Source organism: Periplaneta americana, chromosome 8, assembly GCF_040183065.1.
Source record: "Periplaneta americana isolate PAMFEO1 chromosome 8, P.americana_PAMFEO1_priV1, whole genome shotgun sequence".
NCBI lineage: Eukaryota > Metazoa > Arthropoda > Insecta > Blattodea > Blattidae > Periplaneta > Periplaneta americana.
The window spans coordinates 100,237,154-100,256,963 of NC_091124.1; the positions used below are offsets into that span (position 1 = coordinate 100,237,154).

General features: G+C 34.7%; 1 protein-coding gene across 1 annotated transcript in view; it reads right to left on the reverse strand.

The window, feature by feature from the left end:
- side-VII (sidestep VII) overlaps positions 1 to 19,810 on the reverse strand; it is a 1,274,787-nt gene that overhangs the window by 799,887 nt on the left and 455,090 nt on the right. Inside the window, exon 3 of the mRNA XM_069832114.1 lies at positions 13,663 to 13,878. Coding sequence (XP_069688215.1) covers positions 13,663 to 13,878 — 216 coding nt within the window. The remainder of the gene's footprint in view (positions 1 to 13,662; positions 13,879 to 19,810) is intronic.

A 19,810-nucleotide genomic window follows, 5' to 3' on the forward strand; every position in this document is an offset into this window, starting at 1 on the left:
TATACAATTTATTTCAAATATTTCTATTAAATATCATTGTTGCCCAATTTTTCTTTTCGTTAGCTTTACGTTCTGTTATTTTCAGGGTACTATGTGTGTTGATTTCTTTTTTTTTTTTTTTTTGTTATTTAATGTGTTATAGTTCTTTTCTTATATGCATTTTCTCGGGCAAGATTTGTTATGGTATTTAATTCTTTTTTAATACTGCTTAATAGTATTTTGAGTATTCTATCTATAAGGTATATCAATTTACTTAATTTGTTGCTATGTGTTGATTAGAGTTCACTTTTATAGAGTGTATGTGTTAGCAATAGATTTTCGGTACCTATATAAAAAATTATGGATTTCATTTCCTCTGTTTGTAATGTAAACTTCAAATTAAATCGTAGTTTATTGAGAGTATGAAAATTTAATATTTGAAAAGGTTATTAACCTAAAATTCTGATGTATGTAATCAGCTTCACTTGTAAAACTTTGTTATGATGTTCAATATAAATTGTAACTTTAAGACCTAATGATGCTTTATATAAAAAGCGAAAACGTTTGTAGACATTAAAAATACATAATGTAACGTGTAAAACTGTTGTATTCACCTACTTGGAATAATAAGTATAAACTGATATATTGTTAAGATTTGAGTCAATAGAGTGGACGACCCCTCTAGTCTTAACTGTGCTGCTGAAGTAACCTTTATGTAGTTCCGAAACTTCGGAAATGTCAAGTTTCAGAACACGGTAGAATACCCAAAATTCTTATTCTGAATATTGATATTATTTATAATCATAAAATTATATTACCTTCATTATAACAAACTGAATCATTCAGAGTAAACGTTCAGGGCTTTACAATTGAATGTAATTAAATGTATTGAACGATAATTAAAGAATTTTCATTAAAATTTACAAATGTGTGTTGATGTGCTATGCCACACATGCTCCTGATCCATGATCTATCATGCTGATGAAACAGAAGAGAATCAGATAAAGTATTATTTTTTTATGTCCATGGATTCACATACTTCTACTGCATTTGTAAGCAATACAACTAGGTTTTTGTGTGCTTGGTAGTACTTTTTGTCTCACTTTATGTATATTGCTTCCAAAAAAGTTTATTTAGTTCTCGCAGTTTGAAGAGGTCCGCACTGGGAAGCGCACAACATCGATTTCTCGAAAATGTTAAAAGGTTTTAAAGCGCAAACAGCGTATCTCTTAGAAGCTCACACGTACGCTAGTGGTCTTGCAGTCTATCATGTTTGATCTTTGCATACATATGTCAGTGTTTGTTCGTAATGAATTCTCTAGTGCATTGTAGTTATATAAAGTAATAGATAATATACCGTCTTTCATATGTCTTTGAAACATTTTATAAATTCACCACAAACTACGCAACACATGATAGTTATTCTTATCCCGCGCCGATTAAGAGAGAAATTCTCCAGAGCTTTTAAAAGAAAAGCCCTCTATCATAGTTGCCTAGTAGCAAATATGGCGTTCAGTAAACGTGAGCAGTCATTTTGTCTGTTGCAATTTCTACTCAAGAGCCTCGTCCATTATGACTGTACAGCGATGATTTCGAGCGGAATTCCAGAAGGTAGAATCTGTTTTCAACAGCATCAAGAAATCGTATGAGAAATACGAGATTTACATAAACGTGTTCGAAAATTGACTGATGCATCCAGGATAATGACTATATCTTTCAACAAGGCGGCAGTCTGGCTCACTACCACAAACACGTACGAGGGTATCTCAATCAAAATATGTCATAAAGGATATCATGCACAGAATAAGGAGAAGACGTGTTAATGTCATTGCCATCCCGGTCCCCGGATTTAACCCCCTTGACTTTTTTATTGAGGTTTGTGAAGGATAAGATTGTCTTTGTGTCTCTACTCCCATAATATTCAACCGTATCACCACTGCTGTAACTCTGGTGGATTGTGATATGCTGACTGGTACTGGGGTTGTTATGATTTATCAGCACATAAACGTCTGCCATATCAGCAAATGTGAAAAGATTGAGCATCTGTGATGTAAAACAAAAATAAATTGATGAATTTCCTCTATTTCTGTATAACAAAATTTGTTACCTGTTGCATAGTTTATGGCGATTTTCTAAAATGTTTCACGGACTTCTTAAAGACGGTTAATATTTTTTTCTGAAAATTAAAATTTATTAATAGACCTATCTAATGTCTTATATTATAATATATTATTTATTATTACTTATTCTGATGATGCCATGAATTCATTGTAATTCTTAAGGACAATAAACATCTTGTCTTATCTAATGGAGTTCGTTAAAATTAGTTCCAAATTCATTAATTGTGTCTGTAATGCTTTCGGCAAATTACGCGAACCAACATTCTACAGAAACTGCACTCTGTTAATTTCTCTTCTGCTATACTCTTCCGGGCATTATTTAAGGAGGATGTTGGGTGAAATTTCTATTTCCTTCATTTTTCAAACTACGTCCTTGGCTTTCTGTACAAATAATCACGGCGTGATAGATAATGTTGTGGCGAAGTTTCATTTCTATGAGTCAATTAGTTTGAGTTATTAACAAAACTATTTTTAAAAATATTGCATATTTCAAGATGAAATGTGTCGCTCAGTTTTTGAGTAAGATGTTTGAAATTTTTTGCAAGACCAGTGGCATATTTAGGAAAAAATATTACACATTAGTTTTCCTATATCTTAACTACAGGGGGGGGGGAACAATTTTTATAATCACTGCATACCTAAAAATTGAAATTTTTATTGCCACTATAAATATTTTTAAAAAGTATTCATTTAATCAAAATCCCATGCGCTATTTTGTTAATCACAGTATATAGAATATGTAGTAAAAATTTCATGTTCCTAACATCAAAATTGTAGAGTTATTATACTTCCAACATGACCAAATGTGCTAAAGAAAAAGCCTGAGAAAACAGCTGGTAAAATTTGCATGGAATTGAAGTTCAAGGGTGCAGCCATTTATATATTGCGTAATATTTATTCTTTCGAGGGCCACAGGGCATTGAAACTTCTTCAACATATAAATAAGAGATTGACGATTCATTTTTACAAGAAAACAAAAATGACCAATATTTCACCTGCAACCCCCTTAATGTAAGAATGCATATTATGTTTGCTTTTGCGCTATTCTTTGCTGGCAAGAGTGCTTACAAATTTTTAACCACACCGGTTATTACTGTACGATGCGTACGTACAATATACCTAAATACTGCACATACATGCGTACATAAATAGCAGTAGAAAGTTCTAAGTCGGTACAAGTTGGAAGGCCAATACAATTTGTGTGCTCTTTTCATGTAATCGGGGGTGCTCTTATGACGTATTTTTGGCTTTAGATTTTAATTTAAAAGGGTGTAATGTGCTCTCTTGATCAATACTGATTTGAAAGAGTTATTTACCTGACTGTCGTGTAGTTTCTTAATATTAACTTATTAAGGCTCTGTCTATTTTAGTTTTTAACAACAAATCCAAAAGTTCGGGGTCAATTATTGTCGTTCAGAGAAATGGAGATTTATCTCTCACTAACAAGCAGTTGTGGTTTCTCTTGTATTGTGTTTGATCCATACGTCTTACGCTGTAACCTTGCGCATACTAAGTAAATCCTGTGACCTGGAAATGTGTGCAGGATAATGTTATGATTTTTCAAACGTTATTCTCAAATCGAAATATATGTACATTTCGATAATTTTATTGTTCGTAACTCTGGTTTAATTTTAAGCCGGATAGCCTATTTCAGACGTAATATGATGATAATGATGTTGATGATGATGATGATGATGATTATGACGAGTTTTTTTTTTCCTAACAGGTTAACAGCCTTTGATTCGAAGAAGGATAGTTTTTAAAATATGGTATCTGTGAGATTATCTTGTCCGTCTGGGTGACGTAATGCCCGAGGTTGCGGGTTCGATCCCGGCCTAGGTCGATGGCATTTAAGTTTGCTTATATAACCTCGGCAGTTGGAGCGTCGTTAAATAAAACATAATTTAATGTAAGGTTATCTTAATTCTGTAAAGAAATTTAGACAATCATATTTCCGCGTTTTTTTATATTATCTTACTGCGCTAGTAACGTGTTTCTTTGTTTGATGCTTAAGATTTGAAGACTGGCCTGGGCACCACAATTCTAACGTTCAGCCTGCTCCACTTAAGTGCAGAACATAATGAATATACAAGGAACACGACCGAGGTGCCCTCTCCAATAATTCTATCTGCAACAATGCCGCTGCCGAGACAGTGACGACAAATTTAATGGCATTAGCAAGTTGCCTCTTAGTTACAATAAGCCTCCGTTCCGCGAGGCGTCAGTGCTTCCCCCTAGCGGCGGCGAATTTAATTACGATGTGGCCGCCGGGCGCTCAATTGGTTGTCTCCTCGTTTTGACTTCGAGACGATTTTTTTCCTCGATAAAAATGAGGAAACTTATCACATTAATGCAAGTCATTACCGACTTCTTCTTGTCGAGAGGCCCAGATCTTATATTACAAATTATGGGAATGTAAGGCTTGCTGCTTACACAAGTGTGCTCCGGTTTTTATTTCATTCTCGCAGCAGTTGCAACTGAACCTTCATCTTTCTTTTAAAGGATATAATAATGTTTGGCAAGATCCAATACTCACAGCTGGCGTACACAGTTGTGATAGAACTTCCTTGTGTCCTCTATTAAAAGTTTCCTTTTTATTAACAGCAATCTCTCCATTTTACAGACCACAATACTGTAACAATTTGGATGATGAACAAAGTAAATATGGCATTTTATAACCAGTACATCCACAGATAAAATCCTTCTGTCATTTTCTCTCTAAGAAAACAGAATTAAACTTACGGACTAAAGCAAATATACATTACTCTGATATGTCCTGTATATGCATAAATATAACCAAGTTTTAGTTAATGTAAATACAATATAAACTTTTAAATAGTGGGACAAAATATGAAGAAATAAATAATTAAATTAGTATAAAAGATACAAGTAACCAAGCAAGATGGCTCAGAAGGTAACGTTTGAGACTTGCATTCGGGAGGTCCCGGGTTTAAAACCCGTGATCGACCAATTTCACTGGAATATTCCATGGTTTCTCTCAGTCAAAAAAGGAAAATGCCGGATAATTTACATACCAAGATTCATGACCACCTCAATCATCAATTTTTAAAACATTAATCAAAACCTAAAATCAGTGAAATGAACACAAGCCATCTATAAAACACGACAGTAGAAACAGGAACTCAAAAATAGTAAAGCGGCCTTATGATATACTCAAAGATCGTAAACACGCGATATGACCACAGATGTTAAATCGTGTATAAATAAACTTTATGCTCGACCATGCCGAAATGTAGTAATTATACACCTGGTAGCAGCCCTTTAATAGACCTCATTAAAGTACACCTATTCATTAAAGTTCAGGTTTTCCACCAATCAGAAAGCAATATGAAAGCACGGAGGCTGGAAATCCAATACTGTCGCAGAAGGTTATGTTCTGTTACTATAATAATTAGCGTTAATTGTAAAAATATTCAAATAAATTCAATTTGTCATCTCGTTTTTCAATGTCTAAATCAATTTCCAGGTTATATCAAGATTAATGTTCATTTTACTCTCTAGATTATATCAAGGTCAATGACATTTGTTCTTCGGAAAAAATCAATACTTTCGCGTCTGCGCACATCACAATTTACGAGATATTGCACAAGGTCTCTTCCGCTCCCCAGTCAGATAAGAATAATATGAATACTTATGAATAATTTCAAGCTAGAAATATGGTCGAGCATAAAAAGTTGTATGAAACTTGCCTATAATGGTAATTAAGACGCTCGTATCAACATTATGAAACGAGAACAAGCGAGTTTCATAAACATACCACCGTCTTAATTACTACCATTATAGGCTCGTTGCATAATGTACTATTACACAAAAAGAGAGAGAAGTTTATAATGCAGCATAGGATAACATAATAAATCGACGAAAGAAGGAATGGTACACACGTGTTAATGTAATGGACAGCAATCGAATTGCTTAATTTTAAGAATGAAGGGGTAAACCATCCCGAATCAAAACCGTCGTCAAAAGAACAAATACAGTGCGCGGTATAAACAACTTACCGGCATTATAACCGGTCTTAGCTCGCGTGTTTAGTGGGGAGATCCGATCGCTCTCTCACACGGCAGATAAACGAATGGGCGGTGATTTAGGCCTATATTTCCGTACAAATAATGTGTCGGTTAAGGCTGGTTCACAATAAACCGGGAACGGAAACGACAACGAGAACGAAAACGGAAATAATGTTAAATAGATTTATTTTAACAATATTTTCGTTTTCGTTCTCGTTGTTGTTTCCGTTCCCGGTTTATTGTGAACCAAGCTTAAGATATAAAAAGAAAACGTTATGTTGACCTTACAGTTTATCAAATCATATGTTGAAAATGATATCCACCGTTCTTCATGCAAGAATCATATCAGTGTAGAAAATTCTGAAACATTTTCTGCAAGTCTCTATCTGCAGTTTACTCAGCACCCGCATGATTTCATTGTACAGATCTTCAAGTGTGTGTCGATTGTTCTCACTGTCTGTTTTAAATTTTCCAAAAAAATAAAAATCACAAATATTTAAACAGTGAAATTATAGGCAAAGATTGGCAGAATGGTCGACCTGGTTGGTGAGTTGGTATAGCACTGGCCTTCTGTGCACAAGGTTGCGGGTTCGATTCCGGGCCAGGTCGATGGCATTTAAGTGTGCTTAAATGCGACAGGCTCATTTCAGTAGATTTACTGGCATGTAAAAGAACTCCTACGGGACAAAATTCCGGCACATTCTGCGACGCTGATATAACCTCTGCAGTTGCGAGCGTCGTTAAATAAAACATAACATTAGCATTGGCAGAATGTGATTCAGAATTTTCTAAACCGAAGTGATTCTTGTATTCAGAAAGGTGGACATCATTTTCAAGATTTTATGCTTTGATAAAAGGTAAGATCAAATAACGCTACGACCAAATTGTACACAGAAATCATTTTATTTTTAATTCAATTTTTATTGTACCTGACTTTTTGAATGTACTTCACTCACACCCCTTCTACTAATGAAGATCCAACTGCACTCCACACAGAACCAAGGCCGCATATAGTAAGCAGTACTGAGTTAGTGAGTATAGTACGTTCCATAAATATGTTCGCGTTTTCCAATGACGAAAGAACTTTCAATATTGAATCACATTTTCACACAGGTACTGTCGTCCGTTTGCCTACGTCGCATCTGAATTTCCACCACCTGCTTCTGCTCGCCCCACTGTAAAGGCTAGTGGCTGGGCTGTCTTAGCTGTTTTCTGAAAACATTAATTTCTGTTAGGAATTGAATTACGTAATACTATTCAATTGTTAAAAATAACTTAAATAAAAGGGCCTCTTTAAGTAATTAACTGTCATGTGATTTCCCCCCTTTCTACGATCCTGCGACATAACCACTTGGACGGACAGTAGATAGCATGTCTGAGTAATTTTATCTATCCGGGTCGGGCAGAAGTGAAGATTGAATTTACAGTACGTAAGGTATTCTTTTATATAATAAGGACAATTATTTCAACATGAGTTTCTAGTACGAAGGACGAAATTGGTAATTGGAATTAGATGCAATAGTCTATAGTGCGATAATATGCACAAAAGAACTGAAGCCTGTATCAAAATGAACGGCCACCATTTTCAAAAACATGTTTAATTATAATATTATGATTATTTTTCAATGTAACTTCATTCTCTATATTGTACGCTAATGGGCTGTAGACAGTATAATATACACTGCATAATAAATACATCCGAATTGATAGCTCAGTTCGTAAGTAAAAACACTTATTGTTAATACTGTACTATATTTTGATTAAACAAAAACCTAATGAAAATTATCAAACTCAAAATTGCGATATTTCCTAGTTTACGTAAATGGATGAACTACTTTTCTTACCGTCTATACCTAGTAAAGTGATTTGTTTGTATTTTACGCCACCAGTCGTGGAAGGGGGTAGCAAACGGTGTTTCCGGTCCTCAACCATTAGTCTAAATGTATAGACAGGTTAATATTAGAAATGTTAGTAAAAATAAAATTATGTCCCCGTATGTGCTGTACATTGTACGTCTCACGCTTCTAGCAACAATTTCTTTCTGATCATGTCACCAGTGATATCTGCCTCTGTGGTTCGTTTCCTTGAATTCACTTGCAGAAGGCATTTATGAGTGAAATAATTGAAGACTTCCCTCGAATAAGGGTGTAACGAACAAATCTATAACACACGTTTCAGGAAAAAAGAAAATAATTTCAGGGGCATATTTCGTTAGCCTACATTTATTAGCAGAACCATTTGATTAATCAAGGATACAAGTTTATCGAACTATTGGAGGCATTCATTTATTGTTATAAATTATTGCTTCAGAATCAGTTTTTTAATTGAAGTCAAAAATTTAATTGATTTTATGTTACATCATTTTCGAGGGAGGTCTTCAATTGTTGTGCAATCAAATGAGATGGTGGAATTATTTCGTTTTCTACATTGCACGAAAGTGACACTTTTACAGAACGGAATTATACTAATCTCAATTATTTCACTTCATACTTGACATGATGGAATACTTAAAGAAGAAGAGGAGGAGGAGGAGGAGGAAAAGGGGAAAAAATTTGGTTAACAGGCTAACGGTTAATTATAGAGAAAGTTAGCTGTATATACAGCACCTCATTTTCTTGCCAATTCACTTAAAATTCGTATTTTATTTGTTAATGGGCAGTTGTATTAATACGGCACATCTTCATACTACCACCGAGACGAGAGAATGTACTTCGACGAGACGATAGCACCCGATTCCTTTAAAATTTTTCTTATCCTGGACCCTAAAGACTTCCGTGTATTTATCAAAGAAAACCACTTATATGGCGAAGCAATGTGAATAAATTAAAGATTTGTGCAACCATCACATTCGACACATTGGTCAACGTTTTTCATTGTTAGTTCGTCTAACACAGAAGTGCTTGGATGCTAATAGATAGACTTTGTGCATTTGTAGTTATAGTATATTTCACAATCATCTCTTGATATGTATATCAATATTAGTGACACAGTATTTAAGCTGATATTTTGAACATTTAAGTGTTTATACAATTTTGAACCCATCTCTGTACAGAATACCGGTGTAAACATGTAGAACAAAATGTAAGTGTTAAAAGAACAAAATTCTGATGAAAATTATACAAAAATAGGATAATAAAATACGTAATTTGTTTTATACATTAAAATAATTAAATGCAGCTACATTAATTACAAGCCTCACCAACGATTGTGTAATTGTGTATATAAAGCTAGTTATACAGTATACCTGACAGAAGTATTTAAAGAGGTGCAAAATTGTACGACGCCATAGAATTCACGGACATGTTCATGCAATTTCATTTAATAATCCGTGGCGTTACAGCCCGTGAAGGTCCTAGACCGACCAGCCGGCTGCTGGCCTCACGCCCACATGCCGAAGCAGAGGTGGACGAACATCCAGAGGTGGAGGTATCGTGTGGTTAACACATTGATCCCCCAGCCGTTATAGCTGTATTCGCAACCGGATTTCGCTATCTATCGTAGCTCCCCAAGTTCATCACGATGCTGGGTGGGCACCGGTCCCATACACTGGCGCAATTTCATTCACATTTATTTATTTTATACATTTGCTTTAAATACAGAGACATCATTTTATTTTTACTAACATTTCTAATATTAACCTTGCTATATCTTTGGATTAACGGTTGAGAACCAGAAACACCGTTCTCTACCCCTTTTCAAGACTGGAGTTCGATGATAGACTACTTACGTAAAATACAAACAAATCACTTTACTAGGTATAGGAGGGAAGAAAAGTAGTTAATCCATTTACGTAAATTTGGAAATATCGTGATTTTAGTTTGATAATTTTCATAGTTTTTTCTTTAATCAAAATACACTACTGTATTAACAATTTACTCACGAACTGACCTATCCATTCGGACGTATTCATTATGCAGTGTACATTATACTGTCTTCAGCATATTATCATACAATATAGAAAATGAAGTTAAATTGAAAAATAATCATAATATGGATATTTAAACATAATTTTGAAAATGGTGGTCGTTCATTTCGATACAGGCTTCAGTTCTTTTTTGCATATTATCGCAATATAGACTAACTCCAATTACCAGTTTCGTCCTTCGTACTAGTAACTCATGTTGAAATAATTCTGTACCTACTCTATAAAAGAGTACCTTACGTACTGTAAATTGAATCTTCACTTCTGCCCGATCCGAAAAGATAAAATTACTCAGACATGCTATCTACTGTCCGTCCAAGTGGTTTTGTCGCAGGGTCGTAGAAAAGAGGGAAATCACGTGTTAATTAATTAACGAGGCCCTTTTATTTAAGTTATTTTAAATAGTTGTATAATATTACGTAGACATCCAATTCCTAACAGAAATTAATGTTTTCAGAAAAGAGCTAAGACAGCCTAGCTACTAGCCTTTATAGACGGGCGAGCAGAAGCGGGTAGGGGAAACCGGGATGCGACATAGGTAAACGGACGACAGTACCTGTGCGAAAAAATGATTGAACATTGAAAGATCTTTCGTCACTGGAAAACGCGAACATACTTCTGAAACGTACTATAGTCACTAACTCAGTACTGTTTACTATGACCGTAAGGCGACTTTGACTGTCTATGCTTAATTCTATGTGGAGAACGATTGAAAGTTTACTAGTAGAGGGGGTGGGAGTGAAGTACATTAAAAAACTCAGGTACAATAAAAATTGAACTAAACATAAAATGATGTCTCTGTACTTGTCATTGTTTTAAGATGAGTGAACGTTGAAGACTGCCCAATCATTAGATACATTACATATGAAGGGTACACGGGAAAAACGATCAAGGTCCATCAAAAATCGAAATTGAGTTAATAATGCTATCTTATAGTGGAAAGGAAGTACTATCATGTGGTCTAGCTAGTAATAAGAAATCATCGTTCTTGACATTCCACTACGTAAATTTCTATTAAACACACACATAACAAAGTATTAAGTGCTTAAACTTTAAAATTAGTTTTTCTCGAAACTTTCTAAAATGGACCTTGATCGTTATTCCCGTGTACCCTTCATATATTTGTATAACTATTCTCTCTTACATATAAATGTATAACATATATTAAAAGTTTACTTTACAGTGCTGTATCGAATAGCATGTTATTTAGCGTTGATGGAGTTGGTTATTGAGTTATAAAGAGCAGGTATTCGACCTGACGAGTCCAAGCATTTGCTTTACAGTTGGGAAAACTTCGGAAAATCCCAAGTATTTAATCAGCCCTGGTGAGATTCAAAATCGAATTCTCATCGTATAAATTATATATATCTTTATAATACCACTATAAGGAAAACTTCAATCTGTTCCCATAGCCTATAATATACAGGTCCGGCAGAAGTAAATCCATTTTTAACCTGTGTGGTATAAGGTCTATAGTGTTGAAATATTTTATTACTAACTGACGTACAGGCCTCTGACTTAGTAACTTTTGTGTTCCAGGTTTGCTGAAGTAAGAATATGACCCATCAGCTAACGACGGAATGAGTGAGGACTGTAAAGCTGTATTATGAAAACCATGGCAATGGAGCAGCAGCCGCTCGTTTGTTACGTGAATAAATTTACATACGACGGTGCAGAGTCGTATCAACATAAGTTTGATCATGAAGAATAAGACAGTGAGTATGATAACAATAGATCAGGGAAGATGAGTTTCATCGACGATAGAACAGGCTGCCGAATTACGGGAAGCACTGTTGCGAAGCCCTCAGATATCAATAACCATCTGGCAGAGGGACTATACTGTTTTCGCTGTAAGAAAAATCCTAATGTAAACACAAGCACGTTGCTGTCTTACCCGTGATTGGCTCACAGTCGAAACACTCACACGACGCAGGAAAATATAGTCCGCATTTGGAAAATATCATCTTGTATTATTTGAAAATAAAAAATTGAATTCTAGTTGTTAAATACAATGAAACATAACTTCACTCATATGTAAAATGATATGTAAAAGAAAAGCTACTTTTATATTTTGTTATGTGTTATAACGCGGATGAATACCCACAGTAATACCGAGGTAGTCTGTTTTTGTAACAAGCTGGCGTCTCTCGAGCTCGTAGTTGTTCCCGTAAGCACGTAGTACTGAAGTATGGCTTCTGCATCCTGGGTGTGTGTGTGGTTATTAATCATAAGAGTAGAAACCCTCTCTAAAGCGGTGAAAAACAAATAGTCTTAAATGTATATAATAAGTTATGTGAGTTTTAATTAGAGTAATTATAAAGGATATGTTTCCTAAGAAAATGAATGCATAGTAGTGAGGTTAGGCCTACTTGACGAGTAACGGGAAATGTTTAACATGAAACAGAATGTACAACAGCATGCGGGAACACGTACTGAGAATCTATGGCGCCAAATAGCGGCCAATGAAGCTTCACTTCAGTCACGTGCTATTGTTTATATTAAGATTTTTCTTACAGCGAAAAGATTATAGGTATTAGTGACAGAATTCTCAAAGGTTGCTGGAAAAATGAAAATGAAGTCATTTTACCTCATTTGTTACAGTCCTTGAATAATGGAGTTTCAGACTGGAGGTCAGAATTTTGTACACGATTTTTGGCTCATTTACGTGAGAATGGGAACTATCCAACGAAGAGGTGGTCAGGTCACAATACGTTCAGACTGAACAGCTAGGATCTCAATCGCTGTATTTCTGTATTTAATTCACATGTTATGTTAACTTACTAGGGGTAACAGTTTGGGTAGCCATTTCATTCACGGATATCAGGATAATTACCTGCATGTCCTACAAACACAATTTTGGCATCGAGTTGAACAAAAGCTGAAGTGGTCACCGCCACATATGCGTTGCGTGTCGGAAGATGAACATACATGTCAAAGGAATATGGATAGGGAAACGTAGGTCACTGAAGTGGCCGGCTCGATCGCCGGATCTAAAGCGGACTGATTTATTTTTGTGGGTTGTCCTTAAAGATCTCATCTACAAGAACAAACCCTGAAATATTGATGTGGTTGTGTGTTTGTATTTGAGTGAGTGAGTGAGTGAGTGAGTGAGTGAATGAGTGAGTGAGTGAGTGAGTGAGTGAGTGCACGTATAGCCTATAGAATTATGTGTATCTATAGGAAAAGTAATGTTCGATACCAAACACCACACTTTTCTGTCGCATAATAATATAATATAGTATATATTAAGTAATAATAATTACATTATATTATATAATTTTCTGGAGTGTTAACGTAGTGACATTATGGAAAATTTCAAAGGAAAAGAATGCTTTTCAAATTGTGTTACTATAACTCCTGATCCTCTATAATAGATTGATTAGCCTAGTTCACTTTCAATACAAGTTTTGCCAATTACACTATGCTGTCATCTAGCGACATAGCTTGCGTTCGTTACCAAAAAATTCATTTTCGATAGTGGAGATCGTAGTGGTTGTTCTCTTTTAAGCCTATATGTTGTCAATTTATAACAGGGAATGGCTAATCTGAGATAAATGTGATCAGGGCTATAACTCAATATTAAAATATAACATAGAGAAAGATTGTTACTTACAATTCATGTCGACATGCACTGTGGCCTCTAAGGGGTGAGTGCGGTTATTGTTGGAGGCATGGCATTTGAGTTGAGAATGCAAATCTTGCCGTCCCAGGTTTCTGATAATGATCTCGTTACGGACAAGATGCCCACCATCACTAGTCTTCAGTACTGTGGATACATTGCTGGCCAACTGGTCGTTGCGGTACCATGTCACTACCGGTCGAGGTTTGCCTGCAAATAAAGCAAGAGAATTCTCACTTGTGGGACTTTTACGACACATCTCAAAACCATATTCACACGTTCAGATTAACTTCACTGCGACAGATGTGAGGATTATGCTGTAAAGGATTTGGGGGAAATTCGGTGTAATAGTGTGGACTGATCTGATTTAGTTCATAAAAGATTCCATTGTAAGTGTATAAACTCGGAGAACTTTTGATGTATTTGAAAGGAAATGAGAAAAATGTCTTATCCATTGGGATGCCTTTGAAGCAACATCACATCACGGTCGTTCTCGAAAAGATATAGTAACCTCAGCAATCATCACCATCATCATCATCATCATCATCGTCATCATCAACATCATCATCATCAGATTGAATGCTACTACTTCTATCACATTAATATCAATAATACAACCACTATCATCTCTACAGCGACAGTCAACTTAGATCATTCTGTTTTGGCTTTTTTCATTTGTTAACTCATGCATTATTTAAATAATTATTATTTATATGTGTTGGGAGAGTAATTCATATTATAAAGGTTTCTTAAGATATTCACTTTATTATGTAGTCCTTTCAAATACCTTTAATTTCTACTTGTTTATGTATTTCTAATTTTGTTTTATGTGGAATATATTTTATTTTTATCTTATTTTCGCTTGCAGCTTAACAGTTCAATAGATGTAAAACAAATTTATGATACAACTGGAGTCCTACGTTTGGTTACTTTGAATACAATTTAAGTGTACCTCGATCATATTAGCTCCATGCTGCTGTCTCTACCCGTACGTTCCGGTACTGTGTGTTTACATCTATTCGTTTACCCATGTCTAAGTCGGTGTACAACAGGAATACTACTAATGTACATAATACCACTTGAATTTAATAGCAATAATAAAGAAGTATATACTTTAGAGGCGACTTGTAAACAATAAATTATATTTTTTTTTTACCACTGTTAGACGAAACTAAAACTTTTCAGGCGCCAGCAGCTTTATTTTCGAGGTACATCACATTTCGCCCACACAGGCAATGAGAAAATCATTCGAGCTAAGGTGATACATTAAAAAATATTAAATATCTATGCAATGCAAGCACACTCTTTTAGAGACGCTCTGTGCTCTCCACTGAAGCTATGTAATGACAATACCTTGAGATGCGCAACAAATGCAACAATTTAATCTAAGAAGCACATTTGAATTTCTTCCTACAGCCGCTTTTGTTATCATTTTGTATTAATCGTAGTAACATAAAAGAAATGGAAATCTCAAAAATGTTGAACTCAATAAACAATTCAGGCACCACATAGTAATTTTTAGTCGCCATGGCTATATACTTCCTGTAATTTGTCTATCCATGATTTTTAAAAGAAGTAAAACGGATTAAGATACTTTAGATTTGATTAAAAGTTCAAAGAAATAAAATGAAAAACATACATTTCAACACAAACTTAAAATAAAGCAAATTATGTGTGTGTGCTTAACGAATCTTTACACGTTACGATAAATGACAAACATTTTAAGTGTCTCAAATGAAAATTTTTTCCTTCTTTCTGATAAAATACATGTTCTTTCCTACTGAAGAGCTCGCTACCAAATTATCCTATTAGGGCACTGATTTCAAAGCGCCCAGCTTTGTTTTGTTTTCGTATGTTCGCTGAACAGCAGACCTGAACTGTGTAGTAGGCTCGGGTGACTCCGATCTACATTCCATACATACCTACACTCTTGCGGATCGCTTGGAGGCTTTAGGTAACCAAACGCTGGATTCTAGATATAAAACAGAATGGACAGAGACAAAACGAGGGAACCAATCCCTAGTTGAAAAATACAGATCTTCTCTTCCCATTTTTCATTGCGGATGTGTGTATGAATACTGAGATGTAATATAATTATTTCTTGATGAAAATTTCAATTATTATCAATAATAGGAATATAAAGTTAGATATGTACTTTTATATAATACGATCATATTAAATTCACTTCATTTCTGCAAAATTCGTTGTAAATCCATCGTAGTTACTGATTGTGTACAGAGAGAAAGGACCATAACTTCATTAATTTTTAAGGACAGAATCTTTAGATTATAAGTAACAAGAAAGTGACATGTCATGAGCCGAAAAAAAAATATTTGTGTCTGAAGTTTGAATCACTTTTATGGTAAAACTATTGGGTAGGCCTATGAGACGTATGAGTGGTAAGATATCAACGCGAAGAACAAGCCGAAAAAATTATTCCTGTGTTATTTCTTTGAAAAACGCTTCATTTTTGTAATAATGTACAAAATTACCTGACTAAATGCGCAATTACAGTGGATGGAACCTTCAGGGAGTCCACACCTGTGGAGTAACGGTTAGCGCGTCTGGCCACGAAGCCAGGTGGCCCGGGTTCGATTCCCGGTCGGGGCAAGTTTTTCCGGGGTTTTCCCTCAATCCAATATGAGGAAATGCTGGGTAACTTTCGGTGTTGGACCCCGGACTCATTTCACCGGCATTATCACCTTCATCTCATTCAAACGCTAAATAATCTAAGATGTTGATAAAGTGTCGTAAAATAACCTACTAAAAAAACCTTTAGGGAAATCCGGCATCGTTGTACTTGCGGGTTTCTCGGCAAGTGTACACTGTTTATCTGAATTCTTAAGTTCTACCTCAGCAGTAGCAAGTGTTATGCCAGTCTTTTCGTAGAATTCTAAAGGTGAAGTCAATTAAGGGCAAAGCCAAAATTTACTAATTGTGAGGACCTAGATATGATTTTTATTTAAGGGGGAATCAAGTCAGAATTCCCATAAATGTTTATTGCTGTGAGACAACGAGTGTTAGAGAAAGGATGTGTGATTGCAGCCTGTAGTAATCGTGGGCCGCGGTTACTCACCACCTTTATGTCTTATAATCTTTATTGCATGTTCTTATTTGTTCTGCACAGAATTGATTACTACCCAAGTTCAAGTGAAATTTCTTTTTATTTCTTGCATTGTAATTAAGCTGAAAGTATGGATATGTTAATACATTTTGTTGTTTTCTTTCACAAAATCTTAATAAAATAGGCCTACTGATGTTGAGAATCAGCCTACTTATGTTTGTTTATTATGAATTGCAAGGTTATGTTTAAGTATTCCGTTATGTTTACTTTATTCATAAAATAACAGCGCATGTATTAATTTTCATTTTTATAAAGCACACTGAACTACAAATCAGCTGATATTGATCGCCTCCTCACTGAAAGGCGTCTAAGAGTTTTCGATGTAAGCAGAAGCGAATCCTTTGCTTATTACTACTGCATTAAGTCTCGTACTTCCGCAGTTGTAAACAAAGCATTGCGCCGTTGCAAAGTTATTCACTTCTAATCTCTCAATAGAAACTCAATTTTTATCATAGTCATTGTACATAGAGAAACGGTTATTCGTATCTATTAGTTTTTTATATCTATTACTAGTGCAAATTAATGCAGTTATATTCTTTAACCCTGTTTAATGGCTGAACGTTGTGTTACACTTAAAAGAAATATAATTAAAAGTGTATAAATGCGAATTATTGTTAATAGGCCTATTAGTAATCTGTCAAAGGTTGTTATATTTTTTAGTCTTCATTTCATTTTGTACTTTCATATTTACATTAAGAATAAGTTTCTTTACACTAAAGTTTAGTTAACGTAGACCTAAATGTATTAATTGAAGAGTTCAGAGCCATAGTGGGCCAGGCGCCATTTATTAAAAACGGAGCAACCAAGGGTTAAAGTAAAGTGAATACCATAGTTTAATGAATATTGACATATCATTTAGTTTGAATGTGTGTACTTTACATTACTTGCTATTGAATTATGGTAATAACTTCATTTTAACCCTTGGTTTCTACGGTTTTGGTAAATGGAGCTTGACCCACTATGGTTCTGAACTCTTCAATTATGATATTTCAATTACAGATTATCATGTTTAAACTACCGATAGCATGATGATTGCTGTTCTTAATATTCTGCACTCATTTATGTAAAGTTTAGTAAGGTAGCGATTAAATTGAGTGTATTAAATGACGCATATATTAAACTTTTGTTTACATCTAGCTACCGGCAGTCTCACTTCATTTGTGTGAGTGATGGGTTTGTTATTGTTGGAATTATGTTTGCATATTGTTTCTGCCTTGTACTTCCGATTTGCATGTTCTTATTGTTATGTTTTTTTTCTCGTTGGAGTGGTTGCGTTATTCATTTCCATGTCATTAATGCTGTAATTAGCACACCTGTTATGTTTATTACTCTGTAATTGCTGCATTAAACCAATGCTAGTTAAAAGCCTGTCAAGCAGCTTTTGTAGTTTTCGTTAATTTTTATGATGCTTTAATAATCCTGTGCCTTGGGGCAAGACAGTGGTAAGTGCCATTAGGAAAGTTTTGAGAAATTGCAAAAACAAAGTTTGGGAAGGTCTTTGAATCATTGATGTTTCAGTCCAGTTCATATGATTTAATATAATATTCATTATTGTTTAACCATATCTTTAAAATTAAATAAGAGCATGTTATACAGTATATATATATATATATATATATATATATATATATATATATATATATATATATAGACACACACAAACAACAATGCATGCCTCATTGGTTGTGGAGTTACCATTATATTTCCTCAAAATTTTAGGCCAGTATTATATAGGAATTTTTGTTAATAATATCACTGATTGTTGCCACAATTATATTCAATAATCTGACTATAGGACGTACTTGCTGGAATGAAAAAGAACTCTTGTGGGATACCTCACGCTGATATAACCTCGGCAGTTGCGAGCGACGTTAAATAAAACATAATTTAATTTAATACAGGAAAGCATACGTAGAGAGGAAAATAAAGAGAGGAACAAATAAAGTTGAAAATCGAGGGAAAATACAGGAGCAATTAGAGGAATAATAGTAGAAAAAGAGGAGAGAATAGATGAGAAAATGAGGGGAAAATAAAGCGAAAAAAGAGGAGAATAAACAGGAGAAAATAGAGGGGAATACAAGGGGATAATAGATGTGCTAATAGACGGAAAATACAGAGAAAATGGAGGGGAAAATAAGCAGAAAGTGGGTGAAAAAAAGAAGTGAAATTAGAGGGATTAGAGTTTATTTCTCCTCCATTTCCCCTCTATCTTACCTCTGTTTTCTCTTTAGTATGGGATATATTTTCTCCCCAATTTTCTCTCTAATTTTTCCTATACTTTCTTTATATTTCCCTCTTTTCTCCTCGATTTTCTTTTATATTTTCCATAAATTTTCCCTCTATTTTCTCCATATTTTCTCCTTTATTTTACCACTAAATTTTCCTCTATTTCCCCTCTATTTTGTCTTCTGTATTACCTCTATTTTCTCTCTCGTTTTATCCATTTTTTAGTTTATTCGTCTTCTCGCTTTCTCGTTTCTTCGTTGTCTTTTTCCCTCTTTCTCTCGTTTAAAGTACTTGGTTCATATTCAGAACTTCTTTTAGTATCCCCTGTGGATGTTGGTTCCTCATTTGGACTCATTATTTCTCCTTGCAACAATAACCTCTTCCTAGTAACAGACATTTTCACAACACGAATGGCGGTTACCACTGTCTTGACTGAAGTTCAATGGTGTCTCTATTTTCAAATTCCTCTCACAGTCTTCATAGATGGCAGATATGACCAAACAAATTACAGACATAGATAGTAGAACTAGGGAACATTCAGAATGTGGTTTTATTCATACATGGTCCATATTGGCACTTACTTTCCCCAAGCACAGAATTCCACTGTAGATAGTATGAATGAATGTAGCAAGGCAGAGAGAAATGTAGGAAACAAGTCTTAACACATATTTAATTTCTCATTAATAACACTGACCAACACGAAATTTTCTCCGACTTAAAACAATGTCTCTTGTGGTTTGGTGTGCGCTGAATCCGAAAATGCATCACTTTTCATCACATCACGGAAGGTTT